The sequence below is a fragment of the Oreochromis aureus genome, linkage group 13, assembly GCF_013358895.1.
Source record: "Oreochromis aureus strain Israel breed Guangdong linkage group 13, ZZ_aureus, whole genome shotgun sequence".
Classification (NCBI taxonomy): domain Eukaryota; kingdom Metazoa; phylum Chordata; class Actinopteri; order Cichliformes; family Cichlidae; genus Oreochromis; species Oreochromis aureus.
In genome coordinates, this window is record NC_052954.1 from 32949286 (window position 1) to 32967226 (window position 17941).

The 17941-nt window shown below is 41.6% G+C and overlaps 1 protein-coding gene across 2 annotated transcripts in view; it reads left to right on the top strand.

Moving 5' to 3' along the window:
- The first annotated feature begins 2076 nt into the window (after positions 1 to 2076).
- arfgef3 (ARFGEF family member 3) overlaps positions 2077 to 17941 on the top strand; it is a 59233-nt gene continuing 43368 nt past the window's right edge. The window contains exons 1-7 of one of the 2 annotated variants that reach the window (XM_039621784.1): positions 2077 to 2612; positions 5424 to 5475; positions 9923 to 10004; positions 10143 to 10283; positions 11374 to 11442; positions 17167 to 17283; positions 17418 to 17463. In XM_039621784.1, the coding sequence (XP_039477718.1) occupies positions 2528 to 2612; positions 5424 to 5475; positions 9923 to 10004; positions 10143 to 10283; positions 11374 to 11442; positions 17167 to 17283; positions 17418 to 17463 (592 nt within the window). In that variant the 5' untranslated portion in view covers positions 2077 to 2527. The remainder of the gene's footprint in view (positions 2613 to 5423; positions 5476 to 9922; positions 10005 to 10142; positions 10284 to 11373; positions 11443 to 17166; positions 17284 to 17417; positions 17464 to 17941) is intronic. The other variant, XM_039621785.1, reaches the window with a different exon arrangement.

Here is a 17941-nt window from a genome sequence, read left to right on the forward strand (position 1 = left end):
GCTGCCTCATTTCATGATTAAAGTCATCATTGCACAACAGACCGTGTGACCTACAGGCCTATTGCCACTGTTTATTTTTATACAGTGGCTGAGGTTCGATCTAAAATCATTTTAATTCCTATTTTTCACCCATAATCTATGATTGTATATTCATTTTACTATCATATCTCCTCTTGGTTGTCTGCTCTTTTATTGCTGTATTCTAAGGTGCCTCTGAACTGGATTAATCGGATCAATGCAGAATAAGTAGGGAGACCAGTCGAGTTCTGTTTAGAAAGGTCACGCTGTTGCTTCAGCGTATTGGAAGTCAAAGAGTCACAAAACTATTGAATGGTCAAGCAAACAAGTACATTAAGAAAGTATTAAGTACCAACACTGAAAAACACTTGAAAGTTCTTACCATGCATACATGAGTACATACGTTTGTCTCCAGTTTCTTTATCCAGAGTTTGTTCTTTATTGAAATACAGTAGATTCGTTCTTATGATCACTATTCGATTTTAAATGATGTCAGTTATCAGTGGCACCAGTGAACTAAGGTGAAGTCATTCTGGAGAGCACAGCTCATGTTACCTCAGAGGTATCATTTTACCATTGATTTGGAGATCACCTTGTTAGACAGTCCACTCATCACAGCAGCACTTTTCAGTTCAGCTTTGAGATTAACGCTGAAATAAGCGCGCGGACACAGTTAGCAACGGCTCGTGAATGTTCTAAATGTATGTCTGTGTCTCTGATTCCTGCTTGCACTTACAAGGCAGGTGATTTCTCAAATATCATGAAAACACTGGCTAACTTTTACTGAATGCTTTAGTCTTTGTTCTGACTCAGTACCCTGATGAGGAAAATGATAGTCAGGCCTAAAATATACGTAAATCATTTACTTCTTTATGTATTTAGATATAAGCTACCGTCCAGTATGCTGAAGAGGAATTTTATTGGATGCTAGCTTGCTAAATATACAGTATTGGTTCTGCCAGCTTTCTTTGAGTGATACAGAACTGAAAGAAAGTAGATTTGAAATCTATTGGAGAATCCCACAATATTAAAGATGGTGTCAGAAGTGAATTTTTTTAATCTGATTTGATTAATAATTTTAAACATGCAGTTGTTATGTCTCAGTGACCACTGTTATGTTATTAATATAGAATAATGATAGTGATGGATAGTGAGTCCGGGTTTTCACCACAGTCAGTATAAACGATGGATGTAGGTACTGTGACATCACCTGTCTCCTGAAGTCAAGTCAACTTTATTCATACAACACCAAATCACAGCAATAGTTGCCTCAGGGGGAATAGTCACAACGCGTTAGCCAGTGAGCATATCCAGGATAATCCTCCTTCTGACACTTAGAATAAAACGGACTAAATGATTTTCATATTTCATACAGAATGACTAGAAAATGAGCACAAACTTACTGGGAACGTGTTTCCAGAGGGATGTCTTCCTATTACTTTCAACAGGAACTGAAATGCTTTTGCACCCTCAGCTCTCACTGCTCAGTGGCCTTTCAGAAACAATGCATCTTTAAAGGACTTCCATATTGACTGACGCTCTTTTAGAATCTGCCTCAAGTGGCCATTAATGGAATTGCAGTTTTGGACACTGAAACACACACTGAAGCACACTGACTTCATATTGCTTCATATCCCTGAGGTTGCAGCTTGACCCAGACACAAAACACATGAACACTGGAGAAAAAACAGACACACAAAGGAGCCTCACAAATCACAGATCACAGCATAATCAGTTTGTTGTGTTTTTGTGGACTTTTGAGCTGTGAGCTGAGCCTCTGCGGCTCACAGACATAAATTTAGACAAAAGTGAAAATTATTTTAGAATTTCTGCTTTGCTCTGAGAGCAGAATCGCCTTATCAGCTGTGCCCGAGCTTCCTCCACCTGTCACCGGCTGAGACCGCAGGAAATCCCATTCCAGTGACTCCAGCGTCGCTGCCGCAGTTTCAAACGTCCCCGCGGGGAGAGCGTGTAAATACTGTGTTGCCAGGTTGGACAGGAATCCATCTTTTAGCGGAAGACGCTCACCGTGCAGAGCTGTGCGCGTGCTCCTGCCGTGCAGGCAGCTTGATGTGAGCGATAAGAAGAACCGGATCTGGTTTCCGTGAAGAGCGCAAGTATCCTCTGGAACGGACTTCCAAACGCGGCAGCGCGGAGGGATAAACGAGCCACGGACACGAGCGAAGCGCGTTTGTTTCCTGCGTGTGTCCGCGGCTGGACGGGCAGCAGGCTGACACGACTATTTGTCGCACGTCAGCTGATCGACGCTGCTCTTTCTGAAGGCCGAAGCCTCGGATTTGGGAAAATACGCACACGCGCTTCCTCCTTCCACCTTCACAGGATCGGCGGCTGGCCTGACATCATTGGCTGGCAGTTAGGAATGAATCATCGCCTTCCCCGGGGGGTTCGGGGATGCTGTCGCTGTCATAGCACCCATAAAATCCCTCGGACACGCAGACCCACCCTCTGCGCTCTGGTGTTTTAAAGCCGTCTAGTCTTTGAAGCCAGCATGGAGGAAATCTTGAGGAAGCTGCAGAAAGACGCGTCCGGCCACAAATACAAAGGCATCCGCGATGCCTGCGTCTACGCCTGCGGTGAGTGCACGGCAGCCCCTCCGGGCTCTTTGTCAGCAGGAGGCGGAGGGAGAGCAGGGATGAGGGGAACCTGCGACTCCTCACCTGCTTTTAGCTTTTAGGAACCCGAGAGCAGCTCCTGCACTCAGCCCAGAGGCTGTGAAGGATGAGCAAGAAGCCAGCAAATCTTTAAGACCATAACAGATTCATCTGAGCAGCCACGGTGCCATATGGCTCCCATGCCCATGTACTGAGCTCCGTACCTGTTGTATAATGCCAAATGTCAGCCTTTCTTAAAGAAATACGGTAAATGTTCCAGAAGGAAAGGGAATTTCTGGTTTCAAGTCAGGCTTTAGACAATTGGATCGGATCGTTATAGAAAAATACACAAGGCAAATATTTGCTGATTCATTAATGCCATAACTTGGGAGTATTGTGCAGACACGAAGAAAGCATGAAGGAGCTTCTTCAGCACGGAGAGGTTTACAGACTCTGAGCAGAAACTCTTTCTTGTCTCATTACTGTCTGTCTGCACAGCTCAGTGCTTTTCACGAGTTCTCGCCTCAGCGAGAGAGACGAGCCTCACTGTGGAGGGAAAATATAGAAATAGAGGAGCCCTCCTCTAGTTTCTTTATTAAATAAAATCTAGTTAATACGGTTTAAAATGTCTTATTTATACACTGAAGAGTTCACACATAACATCAAGCAATAACAAAAACGGACACACCATGGTGTTCAAGCTCCCACACTGTTTTATTATTATTATTATTAGTATTATTATTGTTATTGAGTAGCAGAGTCTGATTGGGACTCCAGCCAACATAGCTTCATTATCCAGGTGGATGAGTTATGACAGAAATTCTCAGAGTTGTTATGAAAAACCAAATTATCACATGAGGCTAAAAGAGTTTAATGTGCCAGGCTGCAAATATGATTGTTATTGCTGTAAAATTGGGCCTTTTAACAAGAAAGTAAATGGGGATTGAATCCTCTGTGGTGCCAGCCTCGAGTGGACGTTAGTGGAGCTGCAGTTTTTAGCACTTCTGCGTCACTGTGTTATCTTTCAGTTCTGCAGGTTGAGTTTTTGGAACAAGGCTGATGGCGTACAGGTGAACTCTGGATGTCAGGGTCATCAAGTTAGAGCTCGGTTTGAATTCTGTGAAATAATCCTCTGAGCTTTGTTAAACTTAATCCAGCAAGCTAGAAACTGGCAATGACCATGCGGCTGAACAGAAATCATGTGACTTCCAGTGCTCTGTGACAACAATGAGAACATGCCACAGAAGCCAAAATATATAACGCCATTTACGCACACGGTGAAAAACGATTTCCACTGACGTCAGCGAGGAGACTGTTAGCATTAAACAGCACGATGGGTCAGCGTGACCTTTTAGTGGCAGTTGGAACTCATTGAGACAGCAAGTAGAGAATGAGTTCAGGTTGTGCTGAAGAAGGGGTAATTGTGTAATCGTACACACACACACACACACACACACACACAGTATTAATGCATGCTGTCTGTCCAAGGGCACAGACCTATTTGGGTATGTCCAAAGAAAGCTGCAGGCCTTTTCCAGGCATATGCTTGCATATACACACATGCACAAAAGGCCTGAACTGACCTTTCAAAAATGATTATATCATATATCAGTACTGTTTGCTCTTTTCTTCACAGACCACTCGCATGAATAGAACCACGCCCACAGCATCAGTCACTGTGTGTCATGGTCGTCTCCGGATGTAAAGGATGCTGAACAGCCTGATGCAGATGCAGAGAACATATATGGGAGAGTTCAGTGCAGGGACAAAGCTGCTGTTCACTACGTCTTGACAGACACAGAAAGTATGAAAGCACTTGCAGAGATTTATGGCAGATTTTAGAGATGTCAGCAAGTCTCATATTTCAACTTTTTTACTGGAAAAACGTGGCACGCGGTCAGAGTTGGATGGAAGTCTAAAGATGAGGTGAAAATTTCTCTCTGAGGTCACCGAGGTCATGTTAGGAGGAGGATGCAAAGTGTGCTGTTAATGCTGGACGGCTTTGAAGAACAATGTGACTGTACGGATGGTTTGGTGTTCGGCTTTCCTAAAGTACGAGCTCACATTTAATTTGAGGTCGTGTTTCAGGGATTCATACTGAATCTGTAATTTTAACAGAAATGAGTCAGCTAGCAGTCAGGTGTCACGTAAATAAGATCCAATCCTGCATTTCCTTTTTTCAGCAGTAAATCAATCTGCATTTGGTGCTGCAGTGGCTGTAGCTCAGGTGGCAGAGCAGGTCAGCCACTAATCAGAAGGTCAGTGGTTCGATCCCAGGCTGCCTCCTGGCTGCATGCCAAATATCCTTGGGCAAGATACTAACTCCATGTTTGCCTACTGGTGGTGGTCAGAGGGCCCGGTGGCGCCTGTGTCCGGCAGCCTCGCCTCTGTCAGTGCGCCCCAGGGTGGCTGTGGCTACAATGTAGCTTACCATTGCCTGTGTGTGAATGTAGTGTAAAGCTCTATACAAATGCAGGCCATTTGTGGCTGCAGTGTCTGTGGGACTGAGTCAAAGTAAAGTGCAGTGTTTGTGTTCATGGTAATGAAAGAAGTGTCACTCAGTGGCTCGCTGGGTTCAGAGGTTCTGGATACACAAACCAGTGTGGAGGTTGTTGACATGAGAAAATATTCAGTGCAGAATATTTCTTCAACTGGTTCACGTCTCTGTGCTGAATTAAAACCAGCTTTTCATTCATGGATTCTATATCTATGAATGAAAGTAACACAGTTACAAGTTGTTTCAGGTACAGCTGATGTTACTTAACCACTCGGTCTGTTTCTTTGTTCCAATAGAAATGCTTCAGTCTCAGAATGGATCAGCAAAGATTTCTCCTTCACTGCTCCGGTAAGTTAAACATGCTGCATTTTCTTCTCAAAAGCATGAAAATAAAATGTGTAATTAAAACCTGCTGACAGTCTGTGGTTTGTTTAGAAGAAGGCGTCTTCGACAGTGTTAAATGTTCCTGCCTTTAGCTAACCTGATAGCGTCCATTCATTCTCTTCTGCTTATCCTTATCGGGGCTGGAGCCTGTCCCAGCTATTATGGGGCGAGAGGCCGGGTACACCCTGGACAAATCGCCAGTCTGTCACCGATAACTGAATACTGAAATTTAAACTGCTCAGAACTTTGTAGCTTAAAATGTCAGTTTTCTCAAAGCTGCCTGATTTGAATAGATTAAAATGACAGAGGAGTCATTTCTGGGTTGATAATGCAAATACTGAGCGCGAGCTGTGAGCTGAGCATTGCTTCAGTTTGGATGTTCGATCGCCAGTGAAGTGATCAGTTTAAACTGCAGTAGCTGGACACACTAACATCTAAAATGCCATCAAAACCCATCTGTTCGAATCTGCATATTCACTGTGAGCTAATTGTTTGTTTTTTTTATCTTGTGCTTTTGTTTTTTTATTGTTCTGCATTGTCATTGTTCTATTATGTGTTTTATTCTACTGTTAAGTATCCTTGGGTGTCTTGAAAAGCGCTTTTAAATAAAAATTTATTATTATTATTATTTATATGCCTGAGGCTGCTTTGACATGCAGGATACTTTGTTGGGCTGTCAGATATACACTGTGATCATAGTCTAATTACATCATAATTATTATATATATATGGTTTTAATTTTTATTGCATTTTGAGTTTTTGCTTTTAATTCAGTTTAGTTTCCAGAGTAGCTTTGCTCGTTTCAGTGTAGTTTATATTGTTTGAAAATGCCTAGTTTTATTTTATTTATTTATTTATTTCAGTTTTAGTTTCTTTTTTGAGTTATTATTGTATAGAGGGCATATGTCAGAGGCAAGATTTAGGTAGATCACTACAGGTGTTAAAATAAAAACACATGAATCTTTCAAAGCAGTTGACTCAGTAAACACATCCACCAGTGGCTCATCAAGCAAGTTGTACAAAAGTACTAAAATGTTTTTGTCTAGTTTTATATTTTATATTATTAAGTAAAGAAATCAATTTAAGTTATTTTTTTTCAAAAGTCTAATTTTTATTTTTCATTTTAGTTTACTAAAATGATTTTTACATCTAGTTCAGTTTGGTTTAACTACAATGAGCCTGCTGTCTGTCAGCTGGCCAGCAGGGGGCGACTCCTCCGGTTAAAAAGTCCTTATTTCCCATTTGATCCTTGACCTCAGTAAACACTTTCACAAGTTTCAAATCTTATTTAACACAATGTGATATTTATTTTGTGAGTTTGGTCCCAATCAGAATAACAGCAATGATAGGGCGGGGCCTGATTGAGGGCTTTGTAACCGACAAGCCGGTACGGTGTGAACGTGCAGTGTCCTCAGTGTCTCAGTCGCTACTACCATTAAAGTGCAGCTGCAGTATTTTTCCTGTTATCATACAGTTTAACTCAGAGTTTTCAGTATTTTTATTATTTAAATGAGTACAAGAGCACCACAAACTAAAATCTAAAGGAGTTGAGAGAAAAAGCATCGTCGATAACACCTGAGCTCTCTAATCTAAGAGTTTGTGCTTTTGTGGTAATCGCCTATTCAATCGTTCCAAAAAACCCAGTTGGACACTTGGTGGAGTTTTTTAATTAGAGGGACGCAAAAATATGATCTGTCTGATTCTTGCAGTCGCTGTAGTGAGTTTGAAATCCAGTAATCTGTGACTGTTTCTGTGAGTAAAACTCAGTAAAGTGTAAAGTGGATGGAGAGCTGCTGCTGCTGGTGGCCGGCAGCTCGTGATGATCCCATAAATTCCCAACACGGCATGAATTATTCACGTGATAATCTGTGTTGTTTTATTAGAGTGTATTAGATTAAATATTGATGATAATGTCTTTCTAATATAGTGCCGTGATTTCTCTGCTAGTGTGTTCTTCTGGCTCTACAGATAAGACTTCATCCCTGTTATCTCTGAAGGAGAGGTGCTAAAGGACAGACTTGATTGACAGACTGATGGAAGATTAGTTTATAATGTATTTAATTATAAATAATCAATTTCAAAAGTGACTGAGTTTGGTGTTTAAATGAAAAATTCTCAATGTTTGTGATCCAAATATTTGCCTTTTTATTGTCTTTTGACTTTGTTGTCTTTGTTGTTTGTTGCTCATAAATGGTCTGGTTGTGTTTAACTGCCGTGCAAACTGTGGCTCCTCACAGCCCGCTTGAAGTGGTCGAGTTGTGACAGCTCAGAGCAGCCTGAGAGCGCAGAGATGAAGCTCAGTATCCTGTAATCAGCAGCAGAGCGTGGTGACTCAACCGATCACAAATAACAAGAGGGAGATGGAGGGCGAGCGAGCGAGCGGAAAAACAAAGAGAGAGTGAAGAAACGGCGGGAGAAGCAACACAATAGCTGGTTTACATAAAGATACCTGCGTGAAGCTACAGTGAAAAGCTTATTTAGCAAAGGATGTGGTTGCTGAGATCATTTGGGTTCCCAGTGCAAAGTGTCAAGCTTAGCATTTTGCTCCTGTCCGTATTTAAAACCACACCTGAGTAACGGGTGGGTCTGACTGAGAAACCAGCTGACATTGTGAGTTCATGTGGTGTGATATGATATGGGATATTAATCAGCCATTAGGTAGGCCCACCCTGACGCATACTTTGCTTTATATCCTTCTGGATGTTATTGTGGGCCACAATTTATAAAACAGACACCATGTTGTACTGAGTGACTTGAAACCAGCAGTAAACTCATAAGGAAAGAGGTTAATTGAGCATGACCTTAGCAAGAAAACAGTGTGGCACTTCTGCAAGCTGCTTTGCAACCCACCTCCAGCCCAGGTTCTGATGTTTATTACAAATGTTGCATACATGTAGAGCAGGGCGATATGACCAAAAATATTTATCACGATATACATTTGAAAATTTGCGATAACGATATAACTGACGATATAATTGACACTAGACAAAATACTTTACAACTCCACAACTTTATTAGTGCAAAAACCCCATCAATATATTTTCACCTAAACAAGCAGCTGTTTGTTATGTGCATTAAAGTTATATAAAAATGTGCAAACACAAATTCCTTGCTGACAGTTTACCCAAAAAGCATTTCCAGTGGAAATTGGCCGACATATCCTCAGCATAACCATGTATAATATCCACAACACTTAAAAAGAGCTTATACACACACAATACGGTAATATTATGTTGAAGCACAGTACGTATCACTCCGCGAGGCTCCTGCCTACGATAGCCGTAATGCTCCGACAATCCATCAAGCGGTGCGGCTTCATAGCTTAGCAAAGTCGTACTAAAACCTTTGACAGATTTTCGAGCGCCGTGTACATAAAATCGTTTCGAGGTCAGTAAACACAACCAGAATTCATACATACACACGGGGTTATAAGACACACTGTCGATTTTCAGAAAAATCAAAGGATTGATTTTAAGTGTGCCGTATTTTCCAAAAAACACGGTAATAACGACGGCCCGCTAGCATGCTCTACCAAAAAGTGTGCTTTGTTGTGTATCTGACGGACGAAAGGTAAACCAGTTCCACACCACTGAAGTTGCAGCATTTTTACAAACCAATTCTGGTTCATCCGTTTCATTCAACGATCCACTTTAGCCCTTCTCATTTTGCGTCGCCGCCATGCTTTTTCCGCCATGTGCGTATGAAAACAAAGGCACTGCGCATGCGCGTTTTACCCATATTCTATCGCGATATTTCATTTTCCGATTGTTGCCCAACTTTATACCAGTATTACCATGAACGGTATGATATGGCCCAGCCCTACATACATACACAGCTTATATACAGCTCTAAGGACACACAAACTAGAATGTAGTTCAACTTTATGGCTTATGCTCCCCTCACCCATCAGACGGTTTGGCCAATGAAAACTTTTACCAGACAAGAGAAGCTCAAGTAAATTGCTCCTCCTGACTTGTTACTCTAACGATTGTAAACTATAATGCTTCAGTTTTTGCAAAGAACAGTGGAGGGGGCCACAGATTTATGATGGGGGTGAAAAAGGAGACGTTCTGATATTCGGCTGATCTGTTTTCTTCTCACATCTCTGGAGTCTCAGACCCAGAGTACTGCACACACAGTTTCACAATCTTTAAGAGATATTCCACCTATGCAACATAACCATTTTCAACCACTAATCATTAATGAGAAATTCATTTACTAAAAGCTTAATGTATTAACTTTCACTCCAAGATTTATTAACTCCATATTTTGCATTTTTTTCTGTTCCAAAATCTGTGTTCGCTCACTTTATTGACACCAATCCCTGACTGTGATTGTGTCAGCTGATCTTCAGAGATTGTAGAGAGCTGTGATTGCACTGCCTGCATTACTGTGTTGTATTTGCTTCCAGAGAGCGCTGTCTGCTGCCTCTACAGATGGCTCTGGAGTCGAAAAACACCAAACTGGGACAGACTGCACTTACTGGCATGCAGGTACTGGAAGACACAAATATATAAATAAAATTTATTTATTTGGATTTTATTCTTCTTTATTTAAACCTTTCTGGTTGAACTTTGACACCAGCTTAAAGTGGAATGTACAAACTGAACCTGTAGCTTCTCTCTACACAGAAACTCCTGTGTGAGGACAGGTTTGTGGGTGGAACTAGTGTGGAGGTGGAGGCACTGGAGAAACAGCTGCTCAGCCAGATGTTGGAGGCTATCAGAGTTACCCCATCTCTCCACGAAGACCTGCAGGTGGAAGTTATGAAAGTAAGACCTGGGAATGTGTTTTTGGGGCTGAAATGATGACAGATAGTTGTACTTGGGTAATGCCTGAAACTTCCAGGCGTGGTGGTGCAGTCGGCGCTGTCCTTGGTGCTGAACATGTCTCCTTCGCTTACTGACTGAAAATTGTTTTGTGAAATTGGACTGAAAGAAGTCAACAGTTCTGAGTGCGCTGTCCGAGTACCCACACTGCTCATCATGTAGCTATACTTAATGTGAACACACTTAAAATAGTGTCCATTTCTAATTATTCAGACCCAAAAACTGATGTTATTTTTTTCTAATATTTACTTTATTTTCCTGGAGCATGCTGCTTAGTGCACTTAGCCTATGTAAAGTGGACCTGCTATGGTGGTGATTACCACCTCCATATTTTATTCTTGGACTCTACTGGAGTAGCTTTGCATGATTGCATGATTACTTATTATAAATAAGTATCTTATTTGGCCTTTGTACAGCTCCCACGTCATCCTTTGCCTGAAATAATGGTTTAGCTCCTCCCCCTTTTGCTGTTACTGACCAGCTTTCTTCTGATTGGCCCTTGTAAATAGAATCATCGAGCCAAGAGTTGAACAAACAGCATGAAGCACAGTTTTTAGAGCAGTGTACAACCTGAGCTTTTGGCTCACAGCTATTAATTATATATACATTAACTTCATTTGGAGCTTTGAGCATAGTTAATATGAAAATAAAGCAGTTTAGCACTTTATACCTGACAGAAAACAAGAGAAATGATAACAGGACCACTTTAAGTTCAGTAGAGGGATGTAGTGTACAGCTGAAGGGAAACGCTGCAGCATTTTCTTCTAACGCTTCCTGTGATTTGGCCTCTCTAGAGCTCTCTGCTCATCTTTTTCTTTCCCACTTTCCTTTTCTTGTTTCTCAGATCTTTCCAATTAGTGTTTAACTTACTGTGAACTTCTGTTGATGCAGTTCTTACATTTGCAATCAGGTTATATGAGCTAAAGTCATTTTCATGACCTGTTAAATCTGTCTGCCAGTGCTTTAAAAGACAAGAGAAGCATCACCTCAGAATTAGCCCTGCTTATTAAGAGTATGTTTCTCCTGTGTGCAGGTCCTGCTCTGTATCACCTACTCACCAAACTTTGACATTAATGGAGACTCCATCCTCCGGATTGCTGAGGTAGGACAGCCTGAGACTGATGCGACTCATCTTCATAATCAGATACATGAGCTTTTACATGACAATAAATAAATACATAAATAAATAAATTCACGGACTTCATCGCTGTGCAGAAATTGCTATCCTGGATTGTTTTTCCAGCTGTTACATTAGGTTTTAGGCTTTTTATTTATTGCTGTCACCTGGAATTAGTCTGAAATGATTAGACAGACTTGTATGGGCCGGACTAAACTTGGACTGGACGACCAAACGAGCTTTACAAAGGAAAATTCAAGCATGTTAAAAATAATTTGCATCATTTTCTGTTTAGCTTGTTCCTGCATGTTGCTTCACGATGCAGCCAAAGTGGAATAGATTTTTTTTCATAGTACCAGCATTGAATAGACTGTCTCAGACTGAACCGATGATCGAGGGCGTTGCACTTTTTTTTTTTTAAAGGAAAGTGAACTGTTAGCACAGCGAGCTGAACATGTGTCTTTTTTTTTAAAGGTGAAGCGTTTCTCTGTCCTCACTTGCCCTCAAGCCTTGTCTCATACTGTAATCTCATCAATTATTCAGAAAAGTGAGATGAGTTTTCCTACAGACACACAAACAAAGAGGCATGGGCTGCGCAGATGAAAATATTTGCCAATAAAACCAATAAAGCAAGCCCGTGACATGCTGGAAGTACCAAGATGGGCACTAGGTTCACTGGATAAGCAATCTGTACAAAGCTTCTTACTCATGGTTTTTAATGCTGTGTTATCATCATATTACTGGAACACGTCTGTGTAATCATATTCAGTTTTGCTTGCTGTAATCAAGAACATCTGTTTCAAGTACAAGCCTCAGCTTGCCTTGATTTCTGCTGAACAGTGTACTTATAATGAGCATGAGAACGTATAGCTAGAGAGATTGGATAAATGTCCAGCACTACCTGCCTGATGACATACTGCACACGTCAAGTGGTGGCCCTGCCTTGAAGGTCAGCAGGTTCAGTTCTATATTAAACTATAGATTATGCCAGAGGTGATTATATATTCAAACTGCTTCCGTCTAATTGATCTACAAGCACAATTTAGACATTACTCAAGCCCTTATGTTTTCTGGGTTCACAGTGAATGGGGTTTAAGAGAACAGATTGCATCTTACTTGTTTTTATTAGGAGGTGTGATGGCAAATTCAAATCTGACACATCAACCCCTTCAAGGTCATCTCCTTGGGTGGCACTGCACTGCACCAGATGATAATGATAATAATGATAATAATAGTAATGATAGTTAAAGTAATAGTGCTCAATGTCCTGGAACACTATAGTGGAACATTTTTGATTGACAGCCTGAGTCTGGGGGAAGAATGTAAGGAGAAAAAACAGGGATGAGCTGGGCAGCCTGTGAGCCTCGGGCTCTTCCACTGCAGACTGCAGCTTGGTCTTTGAGATGTAGCTGGAGTCTCAGCTCCCGTGGGCAGTGATGATCCCTGAAATTAAAGTTGGGTCAAGCTGACACCGAAGTTAATGTTTGCTCTGTGTGAAACTGGTGCAGTTTGCAAGGTTTGGGACTCCCAGGAAATGCTTTTAAAATAGCAGCTGTGCTGGAAGCACTCCAGAAGTGCTCAAGGAGACAATTTCATTCACAAAAGTTTAAACTGGGTTGTCCGCGTTGTACACCCACCAGCAGTAAAAAGACTGATGAATAAAATTCATAAACTTTTGTTTTTTTCCCCTGAGTCAGTCTTAGACTCAGTCTCCCCTTTAAAGAACATAACTTTAAAGAAGTAATCCCCCGTTTCTCGATAGCCCAGGTTCATAGCTTGCTCCTTGGATGTTTTCATAATGGATGCATCATTCAGTTTGGTTTATATTAGGTAAAACTGATTTGGAAACGCAGAGTCATGAATAAAAGAACATCTCAAGAAACTAATCAGTTCAATGCAAAGATTAGACTTTATGCTGACAGTTTACTGTACAATTGGACGTATGGTTCTAAGAAAGATGTTTCAGAAACACGATGTCACAGAATTCTACAGTTCGACTGTTTATTCTGAGCAGAAATGTCATGTTAGTCATTAATGTTCAGACCACCTGACCACCTGATCGTAGTGTGGTCGAGTGTTTTATGTCAAATGTTTTCTGTCACGTCACTTCCCCCAGCAGCAGAAGCAACATCTCCTGCAGCTAAGTGATGTTTGACGTCCATTAACAGCTCATAAAAACACAGTCACCATGGCGTGTTAATGGGCTCTGTGCTGTCAGGGCTGGCCATCTGGTGTGTGAGTGTATTGTGTTTGCATTGGGTCATAACTCAGGGTGGCTGGAAAGGCTGTCAGCAACACTCCATTAGAATAGAATAGAATAGAATTCAACTTTATTGTCATTGCACATGTCACAGGTACAGGGCAACGAAATGCAGTTTGCATCCATCCAGAAAGTGCTTTAGTCGTGATATAGATATATTACAATATAAATTAGCAATAATAGAGATGTGTAAGTATATTACAGAAATGGGTCTATTATGGTCATTATCATTATCATAACATCTAAGCAGTTAGGGCCAGGACAGTTTTTTTTCTACTGTATTTATTTATTTATTTTAATGGAGGGATTGGCAGCGCTGAAAGATTTATGCGTTGTCAAACATGGGGAGCTAAAGACTCACGCTCCATCTCTCTAATGTGGTCATCAGTTACACAAAATCATATAACCCTGCCATACAGCTAGAGACACTTTAGATGTAGTGTGTTAACCCTCAGATAGACTGGTGTAGCCAGCTTTATGCCCTATGACTCCAACCAAGCTGTGGCCCTGAAGGGGATGGACAGATGGATGGAGTGATAGATGGATGAGTGGATGGACGGATGAATGGATGGAGTGATGAATGGATGAATGGATGGAGTGATGGATGGATGGATGAAGGATGGATGGATGAATGAATGGATGGAGGGATGGATGGGTGACTGGATGGATAGATGAGTTGGATGATGGATGGACGGGCGGACGGATGGATGGATGGACAGACAGACGGATGGAGAGATGGATAGACTGATGGATGGATTGATGGATGAACGGATGGATAGACACATGGATGGATGGATAAATGATGGACGGATGTATGATGGATGGACGGACAGACAGATGGAGGGATGATAGACTGATGGATGAATGGAAGGATGAACGGATGGATGGACAGATGGATGAATGGATGGACGCACGGAGGGATGTACGTATGATGGATGGACGAACAGACGGATGGAGGGATGGATGGACGCATGGAGGGATGGCTGGGGGGACAGATGGATGGGTGGATAGATGGAGTGATATCAACCAAAATGATTTGCTAAGCAGTTAATTGCCTTATTTTAACTGAAAATAATTTTCTTATTCCCACATGTTTGTCTCTTACATCAAACTATCACAGACTAACTCATTAATGATCAGTAGACTGCAGGTTGTGTGTTTTTTGTCCTGTCTCCCTTCCCTCAGGTCCAACCAGTTGTTGGAGGTGAGGGATGGCTGCCCCTCACTATGCCTGTTTCTGCTGGAGCTTTCTTTCCATTAAAGGGGAGTTCTTCTTCCCCACTGTTACCAAGTGCTTGCTCATTGGGGATCGTCTGATTGTTAGGGTTGTATTATTATAGGGTCTTTACATTACAATATAAAATGTCTTGGGGTGATTTGCTGCTTATACAAATAAAGCTGAAAATTGAAACCTGACTACAGGCTGCACAGGTGGGAACAGTTTAGTCATTCTCAGACTCAGTTTACACATAGACTGTAAATAAAAAATGGATGTAGCCACCATACTGTTACCTGTTAGTTCGTGCAGCTCTGTCTCTCCCTCACCTGTATAGTTTATAGGTGCAGCTTACTTGTGTTAGCCTGTAATGTAGCACTTTATCCCCTCGTCAAAAATATGGTCACTTTTAGTTTCAAAAAACCAACATGGGAGTGGCCAAAAAAACTAATGCTAATACTAATACATCGTTGTGTTTCCCCCCCATCTTTTATATAGTCTATTGTCTTATAGCAACTGACCAGCGCTACCTAGAGGCAAAAAAGCAATACGAGTATTTTGTTACCAAGGAGTTTTATTGATCTGTTGCCTTCTCTTTGTTTGTGGCTGTACAACACAAGCTTTTAGCTTTTAAACGTTGTATAAATAAATGTATCCTGTCAACCCCACATTATGCAGGTTTTAATATAACCCTCAGACATGTTTATGCTTACACTAACTGGCAGCTCTTTAAAAAACATAGTGGAGTATTGATTGCTTGCAAGAAGTGTGAGCATTAAAATTGAAGGATCTGGAGCAACTCTTAATTTCAGGAGGTAACTTGAGGTTGTTCCTTGCTCTCTTGTCCCTCTCACATGCATATTCATCCCATCTGTGAGTACCTTACGGTGCAGGATGTATTGGGTTTTTTATTGATTGGGAGCAGGTGGTGTAAAACATCCCTGAGGCTGCCAAGATTTCAAATGTAATTAGCAGATGTGGTCTTTGTTTAGGCTCTACGTGAGGTTGGCCCTGGTAGTTCTCAGCCCCTCTGAGCTCACAGGATGGAACAGAAATTTGATAATTGGTCAAATAAATCTTGGCTTACACATTTTGTTATTGACAAGCTCTGTACCGCTTCCATTAAACCCCAGTCTTGGATTAAGAATTGTTATGTGAATTAAGATCTGCATTGTTTCTAAGGTGCTCAGATGTGACAGACTTGAAATTCCCTCAATTCTGTATGAAATAATTGTATTCAGAATGGCTATTTTTAATTTCATGTAGAATAAGCTCTATACTTTACTGTGACATTAGCGAACCAGCATTCATGCTTCCTTCCTGGCTGGTTCAGTCCCAGCAATCCAGGAGCAAACGAATACCCTAGCATAGCATTTTATTTTGAAGGAGAAAGAGCTGATTTTTCTGTGCTCATCTCTTTCCCCCCCGTCTCCCAGCGAGTCACAGGAGTCTGCGCTACCTCGTCAAAAAAAAAAAAAAACCCTTTCAGAGTTTCAGAGTATGGCATTAATCAAAGCAACATGTCTGAAAAACCCTAACTGTACTCTTGGGATACAGTGAGATATCCCGAGAATATGGTATAGTTGATTTTAAATAAATAAATAAAGCAAAAAGCAAAGAAAAAAAACATCAACGGGAAAGCATGTGTGTGAGCGTGTATTCATATCTTTGTGGGGACCAAAAATTGTACGTTTACTATACTTGTGGGGACCAAAAGTGAAAATGTCTAAATCTGGTTTTAGTGTCAGGGTTACAATTGGGTTAGGGTTAGGCATTCATTTTTCATGGTTAGGGTAAGTGGCTAGGGAAAGCATTATGTCAATTAGATGTCCCCACAAGATATGAATACCCGATATATGTGTGTGTGTTCAGCTACTAGCTAACGTCTGTCTTACCTTCCACAGATGCACAGTGTTTATTCTGTAACCTTCTAATCTGCCTGAAAGATGTCTGACACTGACAATAAATCCCCTTGCCCCTGCTGCTCTCTTGTCTGGTTACCATAGTAACCAGTGACGCCATGGAAAGCTCCTATGAATCTGTCCAACAGTTCAGTGTCTGTCTGTGATGGTTTCTTGGCACAGTGCGTCATGGTTTTTCTGGTTTAGTGACATAAGAAAGACCACACACTGACAGATGCTGTGTGTGTGTGTGTGTGTGTGTGTGTGTGTGTGTGTGTGTGTGTGTGTGTGTGTGTGTGTGTGTGTGTGTGTGTGTGTGTGTGTGTGTGTAGGTGTGCATCGAGACCTACGTGTCCAGTTGTCACCAGCGTAGCATCAACACGGCGGTGAGAGCCACGCTGAGCCAGATATTGGGAGACCTGACGCTACAGCTCCGCCACAGACAGGAGGTCACACAATACTTTAATTATATACACACAGATATATTATACAGATGTACATGTGCACACATTAACTAGTGGAAAATGACAGGTAGATAAAAGCATAACGTACAGCATGCCTCCTGCTGTGTGTTCCTCCCCAGGGTGCAGATGGAGACGAGGTGACTGCACCGCCACTGCAGAGAAGAGGTACATCACTGCCAGGGATTTCTCTCACCTCTGCAGCTTCCTTTGTCAGCTGTAGGGATGTACTTCTCACCTCTTAATATGTAATATTGCATATAAGCACAGCATTTCACTGCCTAATATCTTACTATGAATGCTGCAGACAGGACCATTGTAGGGTATGAGTGTCCAGCAGAGACTGTAAATAAAAGCCTTAAGATCACTCTGACCTAACAGGAGCTCCCTGATTGCCAATTCCGCTCATGTTCACGCTGCCAGCTGAATTGACCACTGCAGTACACGGAATAAAAACTTGGCAGCTCCTCCCTGAGCCTGGTTTTCTTGAAGTTCTCTTCATGTTAAAAGGGAGTTCTTCTTCCTCACTATCACCAAGTGCTTTCTGAATGCTGGACTGGGGACATTGTTGCCCATTTTATGAGTGGCATGTGGAAATTAAAGCATCACTGGTTGGTGGAGGCATAGAAACTCTAGTTTAGCCCAG